Source organism: Merops nubicus, unplaced genomic scaffold (assembly GCF_000691845.1).
Source record: "Merops nubicus isolate BGI_N331 unplaced genomic scaffold, ASM69184v1 scaffold168, whole genome shotgun sequence".
NCBI lineage: Eukaryota > Metazoa > Chordata > Aves > Coraciiformes > Meropidae > Merops > Merops nubicus.
The window spans coordinates 50867-72571 of NW_008627473.1; the positions used below are offsets into that span (position 1 = coordinate 50867).

Sequence of the window (21705 nt, forward strand, 5' to 3'; positions counted from 1 at the left end):
GCTGAACATGAGAGTCACGGCAGTAAAACAAAGAAACGATAGATTTTTTTGTGTAGAAAGTTAAAAAATGCCAAATATATACTGGTTCCCACACTTCCTCCCTCATCCCTGCGACTCTAGTAAGTGATACGAGATTTTGGGGCTAACAGTCCACATTACAGTAGTTTCTCATTGAGAGCTTAAAATAGTAGTTACTGTTCTACTTTCCTCTTTTAAATTGGAATTCTCTTCTTTTAAACACTTTAAAAAGTAATAAATCAAAGACTAATTTTGGAAACAAGGTCTTTTTTTTTTTTTTTATGGGGATCAGACTGGAAAGAGAAAGAAACCAGAAGGAATAGCATCAAATGTCAAAAATAGTCTTGAAGCCCTATACAGACCTCTGAGTATTTCTGACAAGATGATGATGTTATTTCTGATTATGATGTTTGTGTTGCTATGAATAGCTGCACATATTCTCCTGCAGAAGCAATAAAACATCACCATGCCAGAACATAAGTAATGCAACGTCTACAGAAATCTGAGACCCAGAACTGGGTGACACAGAAACACAACAGAACCAAGTGACAGTCTATTATAATTTTAAAAACATGACAGCTCATAAAGAGTTAAATAATCTATTTTAAAGCAAGAGCATCTGTAATCACTGTCTCTCTCACTTATTTTCCAAGATCTGTATTCAGGTATTTCAGTATCTCCAGTCACAACAAGCGACGCAAGACTTGCCGGAAGGGTTTGAAAACGTGGCTCTGCCCAAACTGAGCTCCCTGAGCCTCAACTGCTTTATCTCACAGCAGTTATGACACTACCTAAACATCTAAACCTGGGAATCTGTGACATAATGTGTCTGATTAAAAAACCCTAAAACTATTTCCCAACTCTAATATTTGTCATTTTGAGAGCTTACATATTAGGCTATCACTCTGTGATATTTTGGATAAACAGTTTGTATTTTTTTAAGCTGCTTGCCCAGAACATCAGGAAATTTCTGAAAGAGTATTTTCATTTCCTTCTAAGCTGATTAAAACTCCAGGTAAATATGTTACTCAGAACCTATTCTTGTATAACAAGTTAGGCATTAAGCTGCTCAAACATGCCAAGCAACACCGTAAGACATTTAATTTTTTCAACATCAGAATTTCCAGGTATGCTCGCTACCAAGTAGATTCTCAGACAAAACTCATCCCTGCTTATCTGAATGTCTCCATTTAATACAAGACATTTGAATTATTTCAGTGTTATAGGGCATAATCTTGGGCAGCTGTTGCATTTGGTTATGCTACATTAGACCATTGAATTAATTGATTTTATGGACTCATAGTATGTATATAAACACAAATTCTAACCTTAACACATAAAAGTTCAAAATGAAAACATATACTATTAAAAGATATGTGGAAAACAGGCTGCAGCAGAATGCCTGGTCACAAAGTGGGCTGTTTGGTTTTGAAAAATTAATTTAAGTTTTAATGTATTTCAGTGGAAAAACGTGCTGCTGTGGGAAAAGCCTCCAGCCACTCATTATTTAAGAAACTGTATAGGGTCTTTAAAAACTACCAAGAACTAAAGTGCTATTCACTTTTCTGGACTGTGAAGTAGCTATTACATACTGTGAAAATAGCAAAATACTCAACTTGTACTATGGCTTCATCCTTAACGTATTCCATGGACTCACCTTCTCTGCAACTGCAAACACTGAATATAAAAGCATTGAAAAATAATTTAGGAAATGTGGAGAGGTTTCAAACTTCAGACAGTTATTCTTCTCATCCTTGTCAAGCTCGAAACCACACACAGACCTGTTTCCCATGTGTTCACTATAATTCATGTGAAAATTTAACCTAATGAACTTTTAACTCTGAGCACTGTTCAAGTAATTAATATTTTAAATATCTGAAATTACCAAAGAAAAATACACAATCAGCTCTGGAGAAAAGTGATACTTTTCCCTTTTTTTTTCCTTTTAAATAATAAATAAAAACCCAACCACACCAGAAATTGCACTTTCAGCAGAGAAGTACTAACAAAACTTTCAAAAAAGTTCTGGTTTTAAGAAAAATATTTACCAGTAGACACCAAAATACTTATTACATGTTAACAGTAAAACATACAGAAATAAGTTTTCAAATATAAGCTTTCCTAAACCTTTACATATTCACTTTGTTTATGTAGGGTAAGAAATGATTTTCAGTATTTGTTAAGAGTTTTCTTCCCTTCCCAGAAGGAGGTCCTGCCATACAACCGCCAGCCAAACAAAGTTATGTTTTAAGCAACAGTGCAACATTTGATGAAGATTCCTAGATATAATTCCTGACTGCGTGTACAGCAAGGTTTGAATCTTGTAACCACTGCTCTTAGTTAAAGCCAAAAAATAAAGACTTAATAAGTTTACTCTGATATTAAGCAGACAATTTCCAACAGCAATATTAAAGCTAGTAACAGAACTGGGAGAAGTGACACAAAAGTCACCTTATCATTTGTAAATGATAAGCGTAAAGGAAGCAGCACAAGTCTGCTTCTCCTTAAGGGTGACCATTACAAGGCTGCCAAATGCACTTGAACTTGGCAGGAAAAGAATGAAAATTAACTTTCTCTGGATTTACTTTATTTCTCTTTGTAACTATATAAAGGCCACTGTACAAGGCCTTGTACAACCACTAACAGTAGTCTATAAAGTCAGATTGACAGCTGAGATAAGAAAAGTGATTTGCTTGACAAAATAAATAAAATGTGAGAAAAGAGGGCTTTCCCCTGAATTAAATGCTACCTTTATTTTTTTTAATATTTGAGGTGATAAAGTTAAAACACAGAAGTCTCTAAAAGCATTCTTGCATCTTTCCCACTGCATTTTAATTCTTCACACAAAGTTAAGAGATATATTATTTTCTTTAAAAGGTGAATAAAACACTTTGGTATGGTATTTATAGTGATAACAGATCTGATACTTCAATACTATTTGAATAAAAATGTTCTCAAAGATACAAAAATGGCATTACAAAAATTTTAAATGTTTATCTCAAAAGGCAACTCAATAGGGATACAGATGCAGAGCAAATAGCATTATAGTATTCCCTTACAAATTTTAAATTACATGCATGTCATTATCAATACTTAAGATAGCCATTTTACCCTAATCTGCCTAATGCTAATGGCAAAAAAGTGTTAGACAAGCTTGTCTTTTTTTCAAGTCTACTATATCTGTGTATATATAAATTTGAAAAATGTGTATATATAAATAGGCACATACATGGTATTTAACAATTATACATCTATATAGACATATATAAAGCTAAGAGGACCAAAAAAGGCATATGGAATCCAAATTCCAAAATTTATATAAATATTTTTGAAATTACTATCACTGTCTCCCTATTTCCCTTCTATGAAGATATTGTGCAAGCACTCTGTATGTTCTATAATCTTGTGCATTTAATTGCCAGAGTACAGATCCAAGCAATTAAATTTATCATGACAGCATAATACATAATCTAAGCAAAAGACTGCTTCTGAAAATTCACCATTGCAAGAACTTCACTACTAAATTGAGTATCTGAATTTTAGGGTTTGCTGCTCAAAATAGAAAACTATTATTTGAAGCTAACCCAATGGAATCTTAAGTGAGTAACAGATTGCAAAGACTTGTCTGCATACAGGTAATCATAGAAAACCCATCAGTTTAAGCAGTACAGGATTCTTTGCTATGGCCTTAATTTAATTATTTTATCTATTATCTGTTCAAGAGCTTCCTTCTGACAGTCATCATACTCGGTTTAAAATGAAGATATTTAAATGGACTTTGGGTGTACTGTTGTTCCTGCTGTTGTCCATTGGGCGCTGTACAGAACAGTCTACACCAAACAAAACATCCCAACGGAGGCACCCTCGTTCAGCAGACAATGGTGAGGAAGGGAAGAAATGTGGTTACACATTCTTGGTCCCAGAACAAAAAATCACAGGACCAATTTGCGTGAATACTAACGGACCAGGTACTGGTAACAGAAAAGATGAAGTCACCCGAATGGACATAGAGAACTTGAAGGATGTGCTGTCCAAGCAAAAGCGGGAGATTGACATTTTGCAACTGGTAGTGGATGTGGATGGAAACATTGTGAATGAAGTAAAATTACTGAGGAAAGAAAGTCGTAATATGAACTCTCGGGTCACCCAACTCTATATGCAACTCTTGCACGAGATAATTCGAAAACGTGATAACTCACTTGAGCTTTCCCAACTGGAAAACAAAGTCCTTAATGTTACAACAGAAATGTTGAAGATGGCAACAAAATACAAGGAGCTTGAAGTAAAATATGCAGCACTAACTGATCTTGTAAATAATCAGTCTGTGACTATCTCAATGCTGGAAGAGCAGTGCTTGAGAATCTTCTCGCGACAGGACACTCACGGGTCTCCACCTCTTGTTCAAGTCGTGCCACAGCACATCCCTAACAGCCAGGCATATACCCCTGTTCTTCTGGGAGGTAACGAGATACAGCGAGACCCAGGCTACCCCAGAGACAGAGATGTAAGGCCACCACCCGACCCTGCTACTTCTCCTACAAAGAGTCCTTTCAGAGTACCACCGCTGGCTCTAATTAATGAGGGTGAGTTGCCTATCACTATTTATCTAACCTGAGATTTCTCTGTTGCTGCGGGAAACCGTCCTGGGCACGGAAACTGAATGAAGAATTTAAAGTATCTGGTAGAGCCAACCCTTGCTCCCGATTCTGATTTTCTACTCCCCTCTAAGGAGAGCTTTAGTCTGCCAAATAGTCCAATTCTTAAGCTACAGCTGCATAAAATGAATTTGTTGAAATGGAATTTCTAAGTATCACCTATCCGAAACATTCACACCTTTGACTCACAAAGTCACAGTATTGGGGTTTCCGTCTCCAGCTAGGTTTGAGAATTCAATACAAGATTATACTTTCCAGTATTTAGCCCTGTTTCTTTGAAGATGCCTACCCGCTATATGTTACAGTAACCAGCACTGGTGAATAAGAAAAGCTAATTCATCCTAAATACATGAAGTAATTGAAAGTAGTTGTCCTTTACACTTACACATATATATTGGCCAGAAGTTAATCCTGCTAGAAGAGTTTTACTCCTCCTACTCTGAGCTGGTTTAAAATGAGCAACTAAATCCACTAACACAATCATGCAGTAAGCCTCTGGTTGAAATATTAAATGGAGTAAGATAACTTTGAAAGGATAATTTAATTACGGGTGGATCCAGTCAGATGGAATCAACTTTAAAAGTTCTAAATTAGTAACTTAATTCCCAGTAATTTGATGCCAGTAGGGAGACGGCAGGTTAAATTAATACCATAAATATTATGAAAATATATTCAGGAGATTGTATCACATCTTCATGCGTTGCATTCTTCAGATCATTAGATATATTCATTTATCACTAGAGGCAAAATTAGTGACAAGAAAATTAACTGCCTCTGAGCTACCCTGAATTCTATCATGATTCTCACTTTATTAAATTTTTGACAGAATTGTGATTAAAGAAAAAAAATTAAGGATTCAGAAAAACGAGTTTTCCTCAGACATAATTCAAGCGCTTGCTCTTGACTTCTGTTTGCTTGCACAGCAAAACGGGTTGGTTGTTTGGGTGGGTTTTTTTGGTTTTGTGTTTGGGTTGCGGTTTTTTGCTTTCTAATTGCTTTTAGTTACTGTTGGAAGTTCAACTTGGTTGCTAAGATGAAAACAAACATTTATTTGTGACTGTTCTAGTGCTACAACAACTAGCTGCTGATAGAAAGAACAATTGTTTTTATTCAGGGTCTGTAGAAAATTCAGGCACAAACCCAAGTAAAATGTCAGATGTCCTGAGAATTTAAATTGCACATCATGACACAAAGGAAACAGCTAATATAAAAGCATTCCATTAACGTCTGGTCAGACAGTAAAAGTATAATTCTAAAAAATCAGCAACTTCCTGTTTCCCAGCAAACCCATGCCTCAAGATTTTGTTATAAATGCATCTCTTTCTCTCTCAATATGTGCCTGCTGTACATAAAAATAGAGGAAAATATTTAGTGCTACACCTTCAAGTTATCTACCATGGTTTTCCCTATGCCCTTGACACCTACAAGTTCAGACTTTTAAACCATTTCTACAAGAGAACACAAAGAAATCTTACGAGATTTATTTTAACATTATTCAACTTCCCTTAATACTCGACACTTGAGGTCAAAGTTTAAGTATTTCTTGCAGTGCCTTGGAAAAATGAAGGTTGAAAATTGCTAGAGCTGGCAAAGCATCAAACACCAAACTCAAAACTTCTAAATTGCAGCACAATGCCCAGTTATTTTCTCTCTTATTTTTAAGTTAAGGTTATTTAAGAGTGCACAGAACCAAAATTGTCTTTGTTACAGAAAAATGAGCTTTCCAGTTAAAAGATTCTGACTGTTTACAATGTACAAAGATGTCAAAAAAGACCAATGAAAACCTAATAGCACCATTTAGAAATAGGTCAGTCAAAGGCTTGGTTATGACAGAATAAGCAAAAATCCAGGAGTTTTAGCCTACTGTTATCTGATAGTGTACCTAATATTGCACATAGCAGTAGTTTACATAAGGGTCAACATGCACCTTATACTCTGGGTGGAGAGTAAAATTCAAACTGTGTGGTGAATAGAAGGATGAGATTGTATTTTCTGAAGAGTATTTTGCTTTGCATAAACATGGCTCTAAAATTTGAAGAACAATGTTCTTGTGAATAATATTATTTTCATCCTTAGGATAATAACCAGTGTCCCCAAATTTTACTGCCATTATGTTGCAGAAAGTAGACAGAGTACTTGAAAATTACTTACCTCCCTCTGCTCCTAATACCACTCAGTAACAATGTAACTTTTTTTTTTTTTTTTAAAAATATATGCCAGATTTTATTTTGGACTTTTTTCTGTACTATTGCCCAAAAAAATCCTCCATCTGAAGCTTACACAAGCACAGCTTCTATATCATCTGCTCAAGATAACAAAAACAAATAATAAAAGAGGGTTCAACCATCATTATATTCAGCTTGAAACATTAAGTGTTTTACCACTTTCCTTCTCTACTACAAGTAATTTACAACAGAATATGACCTGTACTAAATTACCACGGTTTTGAGTCAGGGCTGCCTGAAAAGCACTGAACAGAATTAGTTCTTTTCTACCCCAAACCAGGACAACTATACATCTAAAATGCAATTTTCTACTTGACATATTTAACAGATCATCTTCTCTGAGTATTTCTAACCTATAACTAATTGTCTAAGCAACTTATGTTTACACAGAATGTTACAAAAGACTAGATATGCACATGATACTTATTCCTTACACAGGTAACAAGATTTTAAACAGAATAATTATCCTTTCTTCCATTGTCTCCACTCACATCTGCACTGTTGGGAATCTTACGCTGTTTCACAAATAGCATATTTACTAAGCAAGAAACGGGTTAGTTCTTAAACAGAGAACTTGAAATGGCTATAGAGGCTTACAGTTAACAAAGAATTTACTTCTCAAAAAAAGATTAAAAGCTATAAACAAAAAGTTATGGGATTTGTTGGATTTCTTTACATTAAAGGCAGAAGCCTGTTACCTCTACAACTACATTACCTTATGATAAGCTCATAGACAAATCTGAGCACTAAATGAAGGCAAGTTGTGTCCTGTGACCTTAAAGTCAGATGAATTTCAGCAGTGATCAAAGTGTGTTATAGAAATAGACAAGGACAATTCTGCCTGTCTTAAAAACTACTAAATCACTCCAAATATCTGCTCGAGTCCCTGATGGAAAAATGGGTGCTAAATTCCTCCTCCAGTAGAAATCACATGAAATAATATACAGCAGATCTAATTGAGCTATTCTTAATATTCAATTAACATAAAAAATACTACTTGTCCTTTTATATTTTTTTCTAATGCAGTAATTGCTTTACAATAATACTTCTAGAACAACCTCGCTGTTCAGTTATACACCACCCAAATTTACTTTAGACAGTTCAAGGAAAGGGAATGAGACCCGACTTAGACAGGAAATGACCTGTCCACTGGACAAACTTTGCAACGTGCACAAACTACGTGGAAATTAACTGTGAACAAGAGAAAAAGCACTTGTATGCCAAAGCTGCTGTATTTCTTTCCTCAGTTACTGGTGCATGCACTGCAAGAATGACAACAACATTTTCAAATACTGACAGTACAGTATGCAGCAGTACTTAGAACCCTGGCTCAATGTCTGTAGCACTGTCACTGCCAGAAGCTCCAAGTATTCACCTTCATTAGATACAGGAGGTTTTTGCACTCTAATTAGTAAGAAATGCTTTATGGATTTCTTGCTAATTACACATTTATCCAACTGGTAACTACTATTTTAAAAACTAAAAAAAGTGTGATTTTCAATTTTCTTTTTTCATGCAACCTTAGTCTGCAGTGAAGGTCACTTTCACTCAGCCTCTACTTTTGATTAAAGAATAACCTCAACAATTGTCTTTTACACTTCTTTGCACATTAACTTCTTTCGTGACTGACAAGTTTTCTCTGAACTTCCAAAAATATTTGAGAAAATGAGCCTTCTAAAATGAGGAGAAAGCTGTACTACTTTCAGATTTACTGAGTATGAGTTTTCAAATACATTTAAGGCATCCACCCCTAACTAGCCATCAGAACCTATTCTGCTTCTCATTAGTAAATAATCAGCCTCTCTAAATCAACTGAAGTAATGATACATGAACATAAATAATTTTATTTTCTGCTTTTCAGAAAACTATTAGCAAAAAAATCTGAAAGCTAAACTAGGCAGTTTCCAGAGACATGTAAGCTGCATGCTTATGGAATAACCAGATGCTCTTCTTATAGGCAGTATTTGCAAAACCACTACTGACATGGTCTAAAATAGAGCTTTCAAGCAGCAATGTCAGCAACAGCATTTTTGTAGAATCACAGCCCTGGAAACAAATATGTGAGCCCTTTCAGCTGCTCAGAAGTCCCTCTCCACTGCTTACATATTTTCTTCATCAGTATCCATCTGCACCTACCACACCAGGATGACACATGAAATTCAAAAAGATTCCTATCCACACTTAACAGGCTGATCCCAGAACTGTTAAGTATATAAAGGCAAAAAAAGTTATGCAGTATAAAAATACTCTTTCACTAAATTCCACTAAATACTTCTTACAGCAGCTAAACTGTTTATGTATTTGGGTGAGGATTGTTTGGGTATCTTGTTTTGAACTTTCACCAGTTTCAAATGGGTACAATAGGACAATGGAGTAAATTGATGTCTACCTTTTCCAAGAACAATACAAGAGAAAATAGTTAATGAAAGCCATAATGTACTTCTTGACTAGCTAGAGTCAAGAGTATACATCTTTCACACAGTAGATAGAGTAAAAAACTGAGTGTTGGTAACCAAAGTATACCACCTGTTAAGCACAACAAAGTTTTTGTTAAAAAAGTATTGATATATTTATATATCCACAATCAACCCAAGACAGTAACATTTTACACTGCTTCCTATGGTAGTTTTACCTTAATTGAATCATACACTCCATTAGCATTACAAGAATATTCCTGAACAATGTGCACTGCATAGCCAAGCTTGAATGCTTACAGTATTTCTTTCCAAAAAGGTCCATTCAAAGACTGCCAACAAGCCAAGGAAGCTGGGCACTCAAATAGCGGGATTTATATGATCAAACCTGAAAACAGTAATGAGCCAATGCAACTGTGGTGTGAGAACAGCCTGGACCCTGGAGGATGGGCAGTTATTCAGAAGAGGACAGATGGATCTGTCAACTTCTTCAGGAACTGGGACAGCTACAAGGTAAATTCTGGAATGCAGAAAATCAGCTGCTTCATTTCAGCCCAGCAGTGACATTACCTATGGCAGTGCAGATAGAGTGAACATTCCAGTGCAATTCTTTACTGCAGATGGGTGTACTGAATGATAAACACTGAGGAGCTGGAAACAGATAGCTGCTTAACTAGACAGTAAAATTAATTTTACCAACAAAAAACACTGAAATAAAGAGTGGTCATCCCTCAGAGGCAAACATTTCAGTAGAAGTGTCCTACTTCACTCAACGCATTACTTAACATTGTATGAACTAATGTATTGTCTGAAATAGCCTGGATTTGTAATGCACAAAAAACTAGGGAGATGTGTTATTCTAGACAGTGACTGGGAAGTCATTGCAAAGACCCAAGGAAACACATCATTTTTATTAAGACACTGAGAACTACAGTAAGTATTTGAAAAGCTTAATTGTCTCCCTTATTTGTTTAAGCACTTTAATAGATCTACAGGATCAGGGCCTCAACTTAAAAACATTCCTAATACTTAAAGGAAATAATTTCTACCCTTAAAATTAGGTTAGAAATCTGAAGTAGGGCTAGTAAAGGGAAACACATTCTCACCTGTTACTGTGATATTATGTACTAGTAGGCATAATGCCTGTGACGATAAACACACATTGCTTGGGAGTAATTACATGCTAGACAGGAATTTTTAAAATATATTTGGTTGGGTTTTTAAAAGAATAATAATGTACTGACTTCATCCATGTAGGACACAGTTTTTCCTCTGTAATACTGTGTTCACTTAAAGCGGATCTACAATTGCCACATGCATTGTATCTGAAGAAAAGAGTCATGCTTAATTCAATCACTAATATAAAAATAGTGTCGTATATACACAGGAAATTACCATGAGGATTTATACTTTTTGCATTCTTGGAACTTAATGATTCGGATATTAGTTAAACCTTAGCAGCAGTTATTAAAAACCTTTACTTCACAGAAAAGTAGGTGGTTGGATTTTTTTAGTTTGGTTTTGTGTTATTTTACATTCTAAGGCGGTTACAGAGTGCTCTAAAGCAGCCATAAACATTTCGAACATAATGCAAAGAAAAGGCAGAAGCATCTAACCAGTGTCAAGTAATGGCTCAAGCTTGGACAAATTTGCTCCCAAAAGACTTCCCATAGAACTGCAGCAGGTGAAGATGGTATTCCTATTACCTACCTTCAAGTACCCAAAGGTGCACTTCTGTGCCTGGCTTCAAACTAACACCTGCACCACAGACAGCAGAGATGTCTCCCACACCCATATTTCCACTTCTTTTCCAATCTCTGTGGCCACACAGCCACAATGCTGATGCAAGGGAAGCACTGCACACGTGGCCATGAGCCAGGAGAAAAGCTCTGCTACCATTTTTGGCAGCAGAATGATGCTATATCAACTTAAGACATTTGTGAAACTGCAGCTTGAATTAAGAGCCCAGACTATTTATCTAGATGGAGAGAGACTTTCTCAGAAAGTGGCTCCAAGCAGGAAATAAACTGTAGGTCCAGCATCATCAACAGCCTGAGGGCAGGAAGACCTTGTAAACTAAGAAGCATAACAGAGCTACAGTAGGTGATCTACCTACCTTAGCTGCAGCACCAAACATTAAAACTATCAACTTACTCAGGGCTTACTCTGGGACAGGAGACAACAGATATCACTCCACAGCCACCATACTGGTAGTCTGTGGTTTGAACAGAAAGATATCTTCATACATAATTTCTAACAAATCTAATAAGGAGCACAGATGAATTATGTGATTAAGTTTACAGTAAAAAATAACACCAGTTGCATTTTAAAAAGGCAACAAAAAGTTATTTACCTTGAACACCGAGACTGCTACCTGTCAATACCTTTTCCATCCAACATTGAAATATACTGCCTTAAACATCATTATGAGTTTGTCAAGAAATACATTGTTTCTGTTCCCCTATGCTCTCTGTCTTAAGAAGAAGAGGACAGAAAATTGATAGTTTCACCACCTTTACCGAACCTGGTAGTACCTCATGCAGCTAGCAGTACAGCTGAGTCAATGGCCAAGTGCAGCAAAATAAAGCATTTAAATGCATGGATTGAGTGGTCATTCAGAAGCTTAAAGGCTTTCAGTACCCATGTTCCATTGGTTTATAACTGATGATGATGAGCATGTTTTCACAAACCGGAGAAACTAAGCTAATGTCTCCTTCTGATCTTCTGTACAGAAAGGATTTGGAAATATTGATGGAGAGTACTGGCTGGGACTAGAAAATATTTACATGCTTACCAATCAGGATAATTACAGACTATTGATCGAGTTAGAAGACTGGAGCAATAAGAAAGTCTACGCAGAGTACAGCAGCTTCCGCCTGGAGCCCGAGAGCGAGTTCTACCGGCTCCGCCTCGGCACATACCAGGGCAACGCGGGCGACTCCATGATATGGCACAACGGAAAGCAGTTCACCACACTGGACCGGGACAGGGACATGTATTCGGGTAAGGAATCTAGCCTGCATGTGAACAGGGAAAGCAGTAGATTCCACTAGTGAAACCACCTTTTAAAAAAAAGAGTATGGTAGAAGAAAAGTATGTAAATTCTGACAAAACGAGTCTATTGAAAGCTGCTTCAAATCAATGATAGAAATCACATTGACAGGGCCCCCTGCGAGGCCATGCACCACTGAGAAATTCACGTTCTTCTACCCTCATTGAAGGCATATCTGAGCAAGCTTTCTTTCTAGCTCAATGACATCCTCATCACTTGCATATGACTCTGCAGTCAGAACACCCATCCAGGTGATCTCTCAGAGTAGCTCTATGGCCACATAATAATCACCATGAACTAAAGCCTCTAAAGAGCACAACAGGAACTGTAGATGTACTCAGGCTTAGTCCTGTACCAATACTTGAGAAGTGGGCAGATCACTTTGTTTCTTTCTCCTTCAAGAACGCCTTTTTTGTTCATTTCCACTTTCTTCCTCCAGCTTTCCCCTTAAAACCAGAGCAGTAAAAGAACGGCTGGGGAGTATAATACTTCAACTGCTTTTCCTCAGCTGTCAATAACCATAAAGCTGGACAAAACTTGCAAACTCTTCACCATGCCTGTAACACAAAATACACAAGGTACAAGCAACTCTTTGTGAAACTGTGGCCCTGTGTACTGCTTGGGACTGTATCAACTCACATTGCTTCCATAGAAGAATTTCTAAACAGTACATAATCCGAGTTCCTTGAATGTTAGCTCATGGACAAGCACTGCTGGTAGTCTGAGAGGAGCTAATCTCCTTATTTTTCAACTGTCACATTAAATATCATATCAATAAATCTCCCATCCAGGCAACAGTTGCTGTTACAACAGAATTTATAATTTAGGTAGAAGCAAGAATTGATATGACCATGATAATTTAAAGTTCCTTCTAAGAATAATCCAGAATATGAAAGCAGTTACTAATCTCCCTCTCTTCTCATTTCTTTCTGTCCCACAGGAAACTGTGCTCATTTTCACAAAGGCGGCTGGTGGTACAACGCATGCGCCCACTCTAACCTGAACGGGGTGTGGTACCGAGGAGGCCACTACAGGAGCAAGTATCAGGATGGAATATTTTGGGCTGAGTATCGGGGAGGTTCCTATTCCTTGAAAGCCGTTCAAATGATGATCAGACCTATAGACTGAGGAGGAAAATTCCACGGTGCTCAAGTGATCTCATATAAACTTCTCAGCGCTTGAGTTCCAGAAAAGATAAAATATTACTTTTTAATCATTATTTTGCACAATCTGCCCCTGCAAAACGCAGGTCTACAGTTTCCTTGGTTGTTTCCCCCCCCCCCATTGTGTTCCCCTCTCCTTTTTTTAGAAACATTTTCTACTGTGACAGACGGTGTTTTTTTTAAACACACATTCACAAAAGCAGATGTTTATGCTTGCAAAGCATATTTATCTTTGTTCAAGTCCAAAATACTTTATGGAAACAGTCATTAAAGCTGGTAAAAATTTCCAGATATATGACAAGATATAAGCTTTTCCACTTAAAAAGCTTATGCCTTTTCAGGTTAGCTCAACCTTTAAATGTAAATATGTGAAATGACATTGTCTTGCTTTAATGTGAAAATTGATTAGTTATTTAACAATTTATTTAAAATGTTGGTATTGCGTTCAATGAAAATCTGACTTCACATCACTGTTTAAGATTTACTTCAAGAAGCTACACAAAAATATTTCTAGCTTTGCCAGCAGAGAGAGATTTTTGCAACAAATAATTATTTCAAAGTGAAGTGCTGAATTAAGTGTGAAACAGAAAATTTCTAAATGGAATAGAGAATTCCTTAATGTCTGAATATCCTACTTCCTGTAAAACAGTTAGGCAAAATATTCCTAATATAAGAAAAATATCTTTAAGAAATAATTCATAAGCTTAAGGCAACCAAATTGCTCAGTACTTTTTATACTTTCGACTCCTGTATTCAAACATCCTAACTAAATAAAAATATTTTTTTAAGTGTTAAACTTAAATGGCAAAATGAAAAGTCCTGGTATTAAAATCATTGACACTTGGAGACTCCCCCTCAGCTCCAGTTAGGAGTAATGAGGTCTAAATGAGTGTTCACATATACTAATTTAGAGAAGAACCAAGTCTCTAAATATTTTAAGTTTTCCTCCAACACAGCTTTTTGCTGACACAGTAAAACATATATGAAAAATCAGCCGAGTATATTCTCCCTATCACCCCAAACTTGGGCTGCTTATGATATGCACATTTCCCTTCCCCTACAGGTATACAACATTTGATACTGTCTATTTTAAATTTTCTACCTTATCGATATCAGATCTCCACTGGAAATATGCAATTTAAAAAAATAATTAGAAAATACTTCTCCAGCCTTTAACAAAAGACATACACTGTACTGCATCAAAACAAAATACTTCCAAAACCGGAAGTAACAATGTTCACTTTAGGTACCACTCTCCAAAACCAAAGCTTTCTTCCTAGTATATGAAATTGTTTAATAATTGTACTTAGCCACACAGCTTACCTAATCTAATTCGATATTACACAGACTAAATACGCTGTTCTGAACTATAACCAATATATTTGTTTGGCACCTGATATATGCCTTTAGGATTAAGAAACTTTGCCCCTATTCAACACAAGAAATCCTAATAGCTGAAAGAATCCAATATCAGTACTGTGCTAAATTAGACAATATCAATGGCTGTGCAAACCTTCATTTGTAATTCAGAGGACAGAAAATGGCATTCTGCTTTCAGACCATACTCTCTGGAGTAGATAAAGCTTCACTGATAATCTCTAGCTGCAAGGGTTGTAGCTATGTCTTTGGTCAGAGATTAACACCAACAAGTTTCAACAATATTTAATTTGGGTTGGTGAGGGTGGGTGATCAATCCCAGCATATAACATCACCAAATTCCAATAATTTTAACTGACTTTAGTTTAACCTTAAAATGTTTAAGATAACAATTCTGAAATTGTTTTTCATATAAGAAATATTTGTTACAAGTATCGTACAGACCTCACTGATTGAGTGTTCTACAAAATGTTTTTTAATTGCAAATGCTTAAAATGCAGACTATGTAGAATCTATTCTTTTTTTCCTATGGTAGCTGGATAGAAGACCAGGTACATTTAAAAGCTGAAAATGCCCTTCAAAATATTCTTTTAATGAACAATTCTGACAGCTTTATTTCATTCAACCAACAGACTTTCTTGTGGCAATAGAAGATCTCTTCCAGTTCATTCAACCAACAGACTTTCTCTCCTTGGAAGAGATCTTCTATTGCCACAAGAATACCTTGCCTGCTACAAAACCAGTGTTTATCCAGTGCATTCATTGAAAGCTGTACTTTACAGAAACCTCTACGTAAAATTAGCTGGCACTCAGCCTCTAAATTACATCTCATATATTAGACATCTAAAAAGTGAGCCTTCCCCAATTTAAAGCTGAAGCACGACACTAACAAAACATTATTACAAAATATACACAGAACACTCAGAACATACAAATGCTGTGCTCTGAAAGGAACGACTTAATTTGAAGTTGTTGATTTAAGATTATGTGGAGGGAAAGCGTAGCGTGTCTTTTTCAGGTTGGGCCATATGCTGTACAATAATTAACTACTTTCACATGCTTTTACTCTTATAATTTCTTAGCTTTAGGGTTCAATTTTTTAAGTCATTTACCCTGCTTAGAAAGTTCAATGTTTTCTCTCACACTTTTTTCCCCAAAGAGGCTGTAGCATCCTTCAAGTGTATTGCACTGGATATTCAGAAGCAGTCTGACTGTGAAGGATGTAGTTTTCACCACTCCTGTACTATCAATCCAAATTAACCAAGCAGACCTTGAAGAAGTTTAACCTGTACTAAACCTGAAACATGGTTTTCCCATAGATTTCTAAAGTCTACTGCAAGCATTATCACTGAAGTACCTAAATATTCACCAAATGAATACTTCAATAACCTGTTTTCAGCTTTTCTGTTTCTGGATATAACTCCTGAAAGACAGCTATAAGAAAATATTTCACAAGGTAGTACTGCTTAGTTAAATAAAAATCTTACTTCTCAAGACATGGCTCAATTGTTTCATTGTGCAATCTCCAACTAATCAGAACCCTGTGATCATATTCCCTTTGCAGATGAATTTTTAAGGTTAAATGCCACATCACAAATACAGCTCCCATTTTTTTTGGCTGTTTTAGCTGGCCAGGTGATAAAACAGTGATGACATACTCCTCATGGTATAATGAGGGCCTAACACTCAAAAGTTTTATTGTTGTTGGTAACTTAAATGTGAGTGCTAAGAGCAGTGTGAGTCCACCCTGATGATGTGCTGCTCTCACTTGGATTTTTAGAACTCGGGAATCACATCACACTCATCACTGCAAAGAAACGAAGAATACTTGAATACTTTTATATTTCCCCCCATAACTAAATGTAGAAGGACATCTTTATCTTGTTTGCCATGAGTGAGCTGTCATAAGAAGAAAACAGTCTGTACTTCTGTGCCTCCATGCCCATTGCAAAGACTACACAAAGAAAGCATTTAAGCTTTACCTTACAATGAGAAGACAACCAAGAAAAACATTCCACATCCACATTCACTGTTTGGCTGCATAACAGTAAACTAGTAAACTCTTAAGGGTAAAACATTCATCATTGAAATCACAGCTGAAATTCCTTTTTGCTCCCTTTCCCTATGACCTTCCAAACAGGATCCTTCATAACCAGTGCCAATATTTCTCCAGAGGGGATTTGCAATGGCAAATAGAACTGTGTGGCTGGCTTGATTCTCTCTGTTCTTCTGAAGAGTATTTTAGGGGAGCACGACAACTGCAGGATCTCCATACCAACTGTGAAGAAACACTCACCCCCACCACTTTTACTGTGAGAGAACACAGACCTTATGATTAATCCCCCTACCCGGCACATGCCATTATCACAATGTCACTTTTGTTTCTCTTGTTAAAATATACCTTTGCACATAGTAAGACACTATTTTTCGAGTGCCAAATACACCAAAGCATAAAGATTTCTGCATAGAGCAATAAATATTAGAAGACCATAATGGCAAGGGTAAGAGTATCGTGAAAATTTAAATAAATAAATAAATTAGTATGTATATATCTGACAGCAAATTGGCTTAGGACTTCTGTAATGAGCAAGAAAACACTTCGAGCCCAGCTTCATGTTTTAAAAATCATAGCACACAGGTGAAAAGCATCTGGAAAGCTAGAAACCAGGCTTCAGAACCACATCCATCATGTACATAATATATGTGTACACATGATGGGAAAGCTACAAAATGGCATATTTCATCACACTACATTATACTTAGCTGCTTCTTTGCCCCTTTTAATTCAGGCCTAGTTTTAAAAGCTAGGTCTCACAATCAGGGTAGCATGTGATACTACATCACACCAGCAGCTTTCACTCCTGCACTTCAGACAATCTGCTCATGTTGATTCTTCCCTTCTAGGCACAATTATCAACATCAGAATACTTGAAAATACAGGTATTAACAGCTGTTAAGATCATGTCAGAACTGCTGGATGCTTCTGGGAGGAATGGAACAGGGAAGTAAAAAGGGAAGACAGAATAAGAAACTCTATAGGACTACTTGTCATTAAAATTAGTATTGGTCCTCCTCAAAGAATGTTTTTAAGTATAAAGCATGTAAAATTCAATCAATTTTGCAAAACCAGAATGTAGGCATTTTAGAGGCATCGTTCTAGATTCTAACATCAATGAAGGTACTGTTATTCATATCAAGCTATGAAGCAACTGAAATAATTTTGTGACAGATACACAGATCACAGTATAAAGACTGTCAAGTTATTAATCTTGAAAAAGTTAACAGCCCAGCTACGTAAAGGAAGTATCAAACCTCAGGAACAAAGATTACAGTTTAATAAGCCTCAGTGACTATAGGTGGTCATCTCGACTTTAGGCGTAAGAGCAACTCTCCAAAAATATCAACTCTTTTTTTTCTGGAAAACGAAAACACTGGGTAAACATTTCCTTAATTTTATGGTATCAAAGAAAAGCTACATTAAAAAAAAATCACACTGATAACTTTAAACATATTAAACTGGGGCATTAAGTAACACTAGTTCACTAGTAACACTAGTTATCTCTAGTTTTCAGACACAGAAATATCAATTACTCATAATTACTCCATAAAGCCTAGTCACATAACTCAGACTCTCACCACCTTAGTAGAATGAAATGCAATAGATTTTACCCTGTTCCAAACCTGAAGATATACATTTATTTATCTCAGAGGTTGGTGATTTATACCTTCTCATAAATTAAAAGCTATCAATACTATAGCAGTCAAGTATTTAGCTCTAAGAGGGCTAGCAGGCAGAACAATTTAAGCACTCCTTCAGAAGTCAGTGTATCCACAACATATGGGAAAATAACTCCAAGAAAACATACTTTATGTAAAACTTGAAATGTTTCTGAGATATAACAGGTGTTTTCTTTCTGAGGCTATCAGTTATTTCTTGCCATATACAGGATATTCAGAATCAGCTAGTGGTTACAAGTTGTTGAGTGAAATATGGAAATTGTTCCATGAATACTTAAAAGATGGTGTTTAGTTTGTGTAAATACTAGAGAAGGAATTTGGTCATTAGCATTTCCCACTAGAAATGCTTTGACTTACCTAAATAGGGAATACAAGGAGTCATCTTCAAGCTGCTGATATAGTCCCTGAGCCTTTTGTAATTATCTTCTTTGCTCATAACGTACTCCAGCTTTTCAAAGGTGGCTTTATCCTTCCGACTCAATAACTAAGGGAAAAAAAATAAAGACAAAATTAAATGAGCTTAAGTTTGATCATTATTATTTTTCTTTTACCCTTATATGCATGAATTACCACCTCCACACTCCCGTTGTTGTTACTGGTTTGGTATTTAAATATAACTGCTTCAAAATTACAGCACTTAAATCCTTAAGGATGAGTTTACAAAGAAAAGCATTTATTTTGGCTGTTAAATTTAAACTATAATTTTAAAAAAATAAACAGGTAAAACTTGAGTGTCATGGAGGATCCTTATGAAATAATACAAGTTATCAAACAACTCCCCTATTTAACGCACATCAAAATTTTGTATGTTGTGCACATCTACAGTATTTCAAACAAGGTATTTATTCACTCCATTTATTCATACACTAATATTTCTTGGCCAGATACGATCAGAAATTCTATACAAGTTCAGATTCACAAAAATCCATATTCACAGAATCATAGAATCCTTTAGGTTGGAAGAGACCTTTAAGATCATCAAGTCCAACCATTGAGCCATTAGGGCTCTAAAGTCCTCTGCTAAAACAGAATCAGAATCTGTCAGGGTTGGAAGGGACCACAAGGGGCACCCAGTTCCAACCCCTCTGCCATGAGCAGGGACACCTCCCACTAGATCAGGCTGCCCAGAGCCTCATCCAGCCTGGCCTTAAAGACCCCCAGGGATGGGGCCTCAACCACCTCCCTGGGCAACCCATTCCAGGGTCTCACCACTCTCATGGTGAAGAACTTCTTCCTCATGTCCAGCCTGAATCTACCCACTTCCAGCTTTGCCCCATTCCCCCTAGTCCTGTCATTACCCAATATCCTAAAAAGTCCCTCCCCAGCTTTCTTGTAGGCCCCCCTAAGATACTGGAAGGCCACAATAAGGTCACCTTGGAGCCTTCTCTCCTCCAGACTGAACAGCCCCAACTCTCTCAGTCTGTCCTCATAGGAGAGCTGCTCCAGCCCTCGGATCATTCTGGTGGCCCTTCTCTGGACACGCTCCAGCAGGTCCACAACCCTCTTGTAATGGGGGCTCCAGAACTGGATGCAGTACTCCAGGTGGGGTCTCACCAGAGCAGAGTAGAGGGGTAGAAAAACTTCCCTCGGCCTGCTGGCCATTCCAAACATTCCAAAGTATGTTCCCATTTTTGATTTGAGAGCTATCTCAACCAATAATTTTCTAAAGAGCAAAACAATACCATTAAGAACTGATTAATAACTTCAACTGAGCTATGCTTTTACAAACCATGAATGTAGATATCCACACACACTTGTACTTAAAAGTCTAGAAAAAAGGATTTCATCCCTTTTTCTTTACAGAAGGAATTATGGACTTGAATACACATTTGTATACTGTTCTGCCAACTAGCAATTTTACTGGCTCTTAACATTACAGCAATGTCCAATTCAAATATAAAGCTTCAAAGTCATGGATCTCCTTTACTGGCCATTCCTCCTTCCCCTCAACCCTTCTTTTGACAGAATTACCACCAACTAGGCTTTCTTTGTAAGATAGAAAATTAAGTTAAAATACTTTTAAAACATCTAGCTGAATGACTGCTGCAAAGCCATCTTAAAGGCTTCATTTCAATTCAGAGTCAGAATTTAAAGAAGGGTGTAAGATGTTCCCACTACGCGTACTCCCTTTCCTCTTTCAGTTAAAAGATCAACCTCCATGAACATGACAGAAGCGGTGTCCCTTCTGCCAATTCAGAAATGAAAAAACTAGTCTTTTTACTTGTATACCCTGCATCTTAGTCTTCATCAGGATAGTTAACACCACCAAACCAAACACTGGCTTTCAGAAGAACATAATTTTTCACAAGTGAGTTGTCTCCTAAGAGATACTGATGTCTGACATTTCAGCAATTCATTTACATCTTCAGCTTCAGTTCCAACATTTGGAACATAATGAACACCATCTCATGTTTATTTTAACTGCAGACACCTGCCAGTTCCAGGACAAGTGATCAGCACACAGGTATGACTTCTTTCCAGCCATTGGAACGTGACATTGAAGTTTGTCTCCTCAAAGACGGCTCCAGTTTAATCAGCCTAGATTAGCTTGTCTTTAATAATGTTCTAAAATGTTCTGCCATCATTTGGTGCCTGGAAGACTTTTGTAGTTCTGCAGACCAGAAGGAAAGTCAAGACTAATAGATAAAACAACGGCCAAAATTCAGATTTATATGAAATGAATTGTTATTTTCTCAAAATGTGCCGATTTGCACCACCTTGTTCAAGTCTGATCTATCATTTCAGGCTTCAATTATATTCAATTTTGGTAACATTTATCAACTGAACAACATTATCATTCAGTTATCAAGAAAGAAACACTTCTTGTAACTTGTGAGGATGTGCTGAAATGTCTTCAGTGAAAGTTCTTAGCTCTTTTCAATGATGTATTTATATAAAGCCCTCACACAGGAGTATTCCAGTCACCTTGTTATTTCTATCCCACTTGCACATGTCACAGTTCATCTGTTTATACAGCTGAATACCTACACAATGTACGGCTGAATCAAGCCCAGTGTTTTCTCAGCTCTGAAGCATCAATGAGCTAAAGTCAGTCTGAATGTT

The 21705-nt window shown here is 36.6% G+C and overlaps 2 protein-coding genes across 4 annotated transcripts in view; one reads left to right on the forward strand and one right to left on the reverse strand.

The window, feature by feature from the left end:
• The window catches only part of RALGPS2 (Ral GEF with PH domain and SH3 binding motif 2), an 89839-nt gene that overhangs the window by 37733 nt on the left and 30401 nt on the right, over positions 1–21705 (reverse strand). For both annotated transcript variants that reach the window (XM_008946290.1, XM_008946289.1), the window contains exon 7: positions 19000–19126. In XM_008946290.1, the coding sequence (XP_008944538.1) occupies positions 19000–19126 (127 nt within the window). The remainder of the gene's footprint in view (positions 1–18999; positions 19127–21705) is intronic.
• On the forward strand, positions 3757–13580 carry ANGPTL1 (angiopoietin-like 1). 2 transcript variants are annotated; one of them, XM_008946288.1, is made up of 4 exons: positions 3757–4601; positions 9632–9825; positions 12045–12315; positions 13305–13580. In XM_008946288.1, exons 1-4 carry the CDS (start codon positions 3776–3778, stop codon positions 13490–13492), a joined length of 1479 nt encoding a protein of 492 aa, XP_008944536.1. In that variant the 5' UTR covers positions 3757–3775; the 3' UTR covers positions 13493–13580. The 2 variants fall into 2 exon arrangements, with proteins under 2 accessions (XP_008944536.1, XP_008944535.1); XM_008946287.1 differs by having other exon boundaries at positions 3757–4573; positions 9595–9825; positions 13305–13573.

What these genes read in the sequence shown, in the direction of transcription:
- ANGPTL1 (XM_008946287.1), top strand. Translation starts at nt 3,776, where the DNA reads ATGAAGATATTTAAATGGACTTTGGGTGTACTGTTGTTCCTGCTGTTG. An exon ending in GGAACTGGGACAGCTACAAG is followed by an intron (nt 9,826 to 12,044) that starts GTAAATTCTGGA and finishes TCTTCTGTACAG; the next exon opens with AAAGGATTTGGAAATATTGA. An exon ending in GGACAGGGACATGTATTCGG is followed by an intron (nt 12,316 to 13,304) that starts GTAAGGAATCTA and finishes TCTGTCCCACAG; the next exon opens with GAAACTGTGCTCATTTTCAC.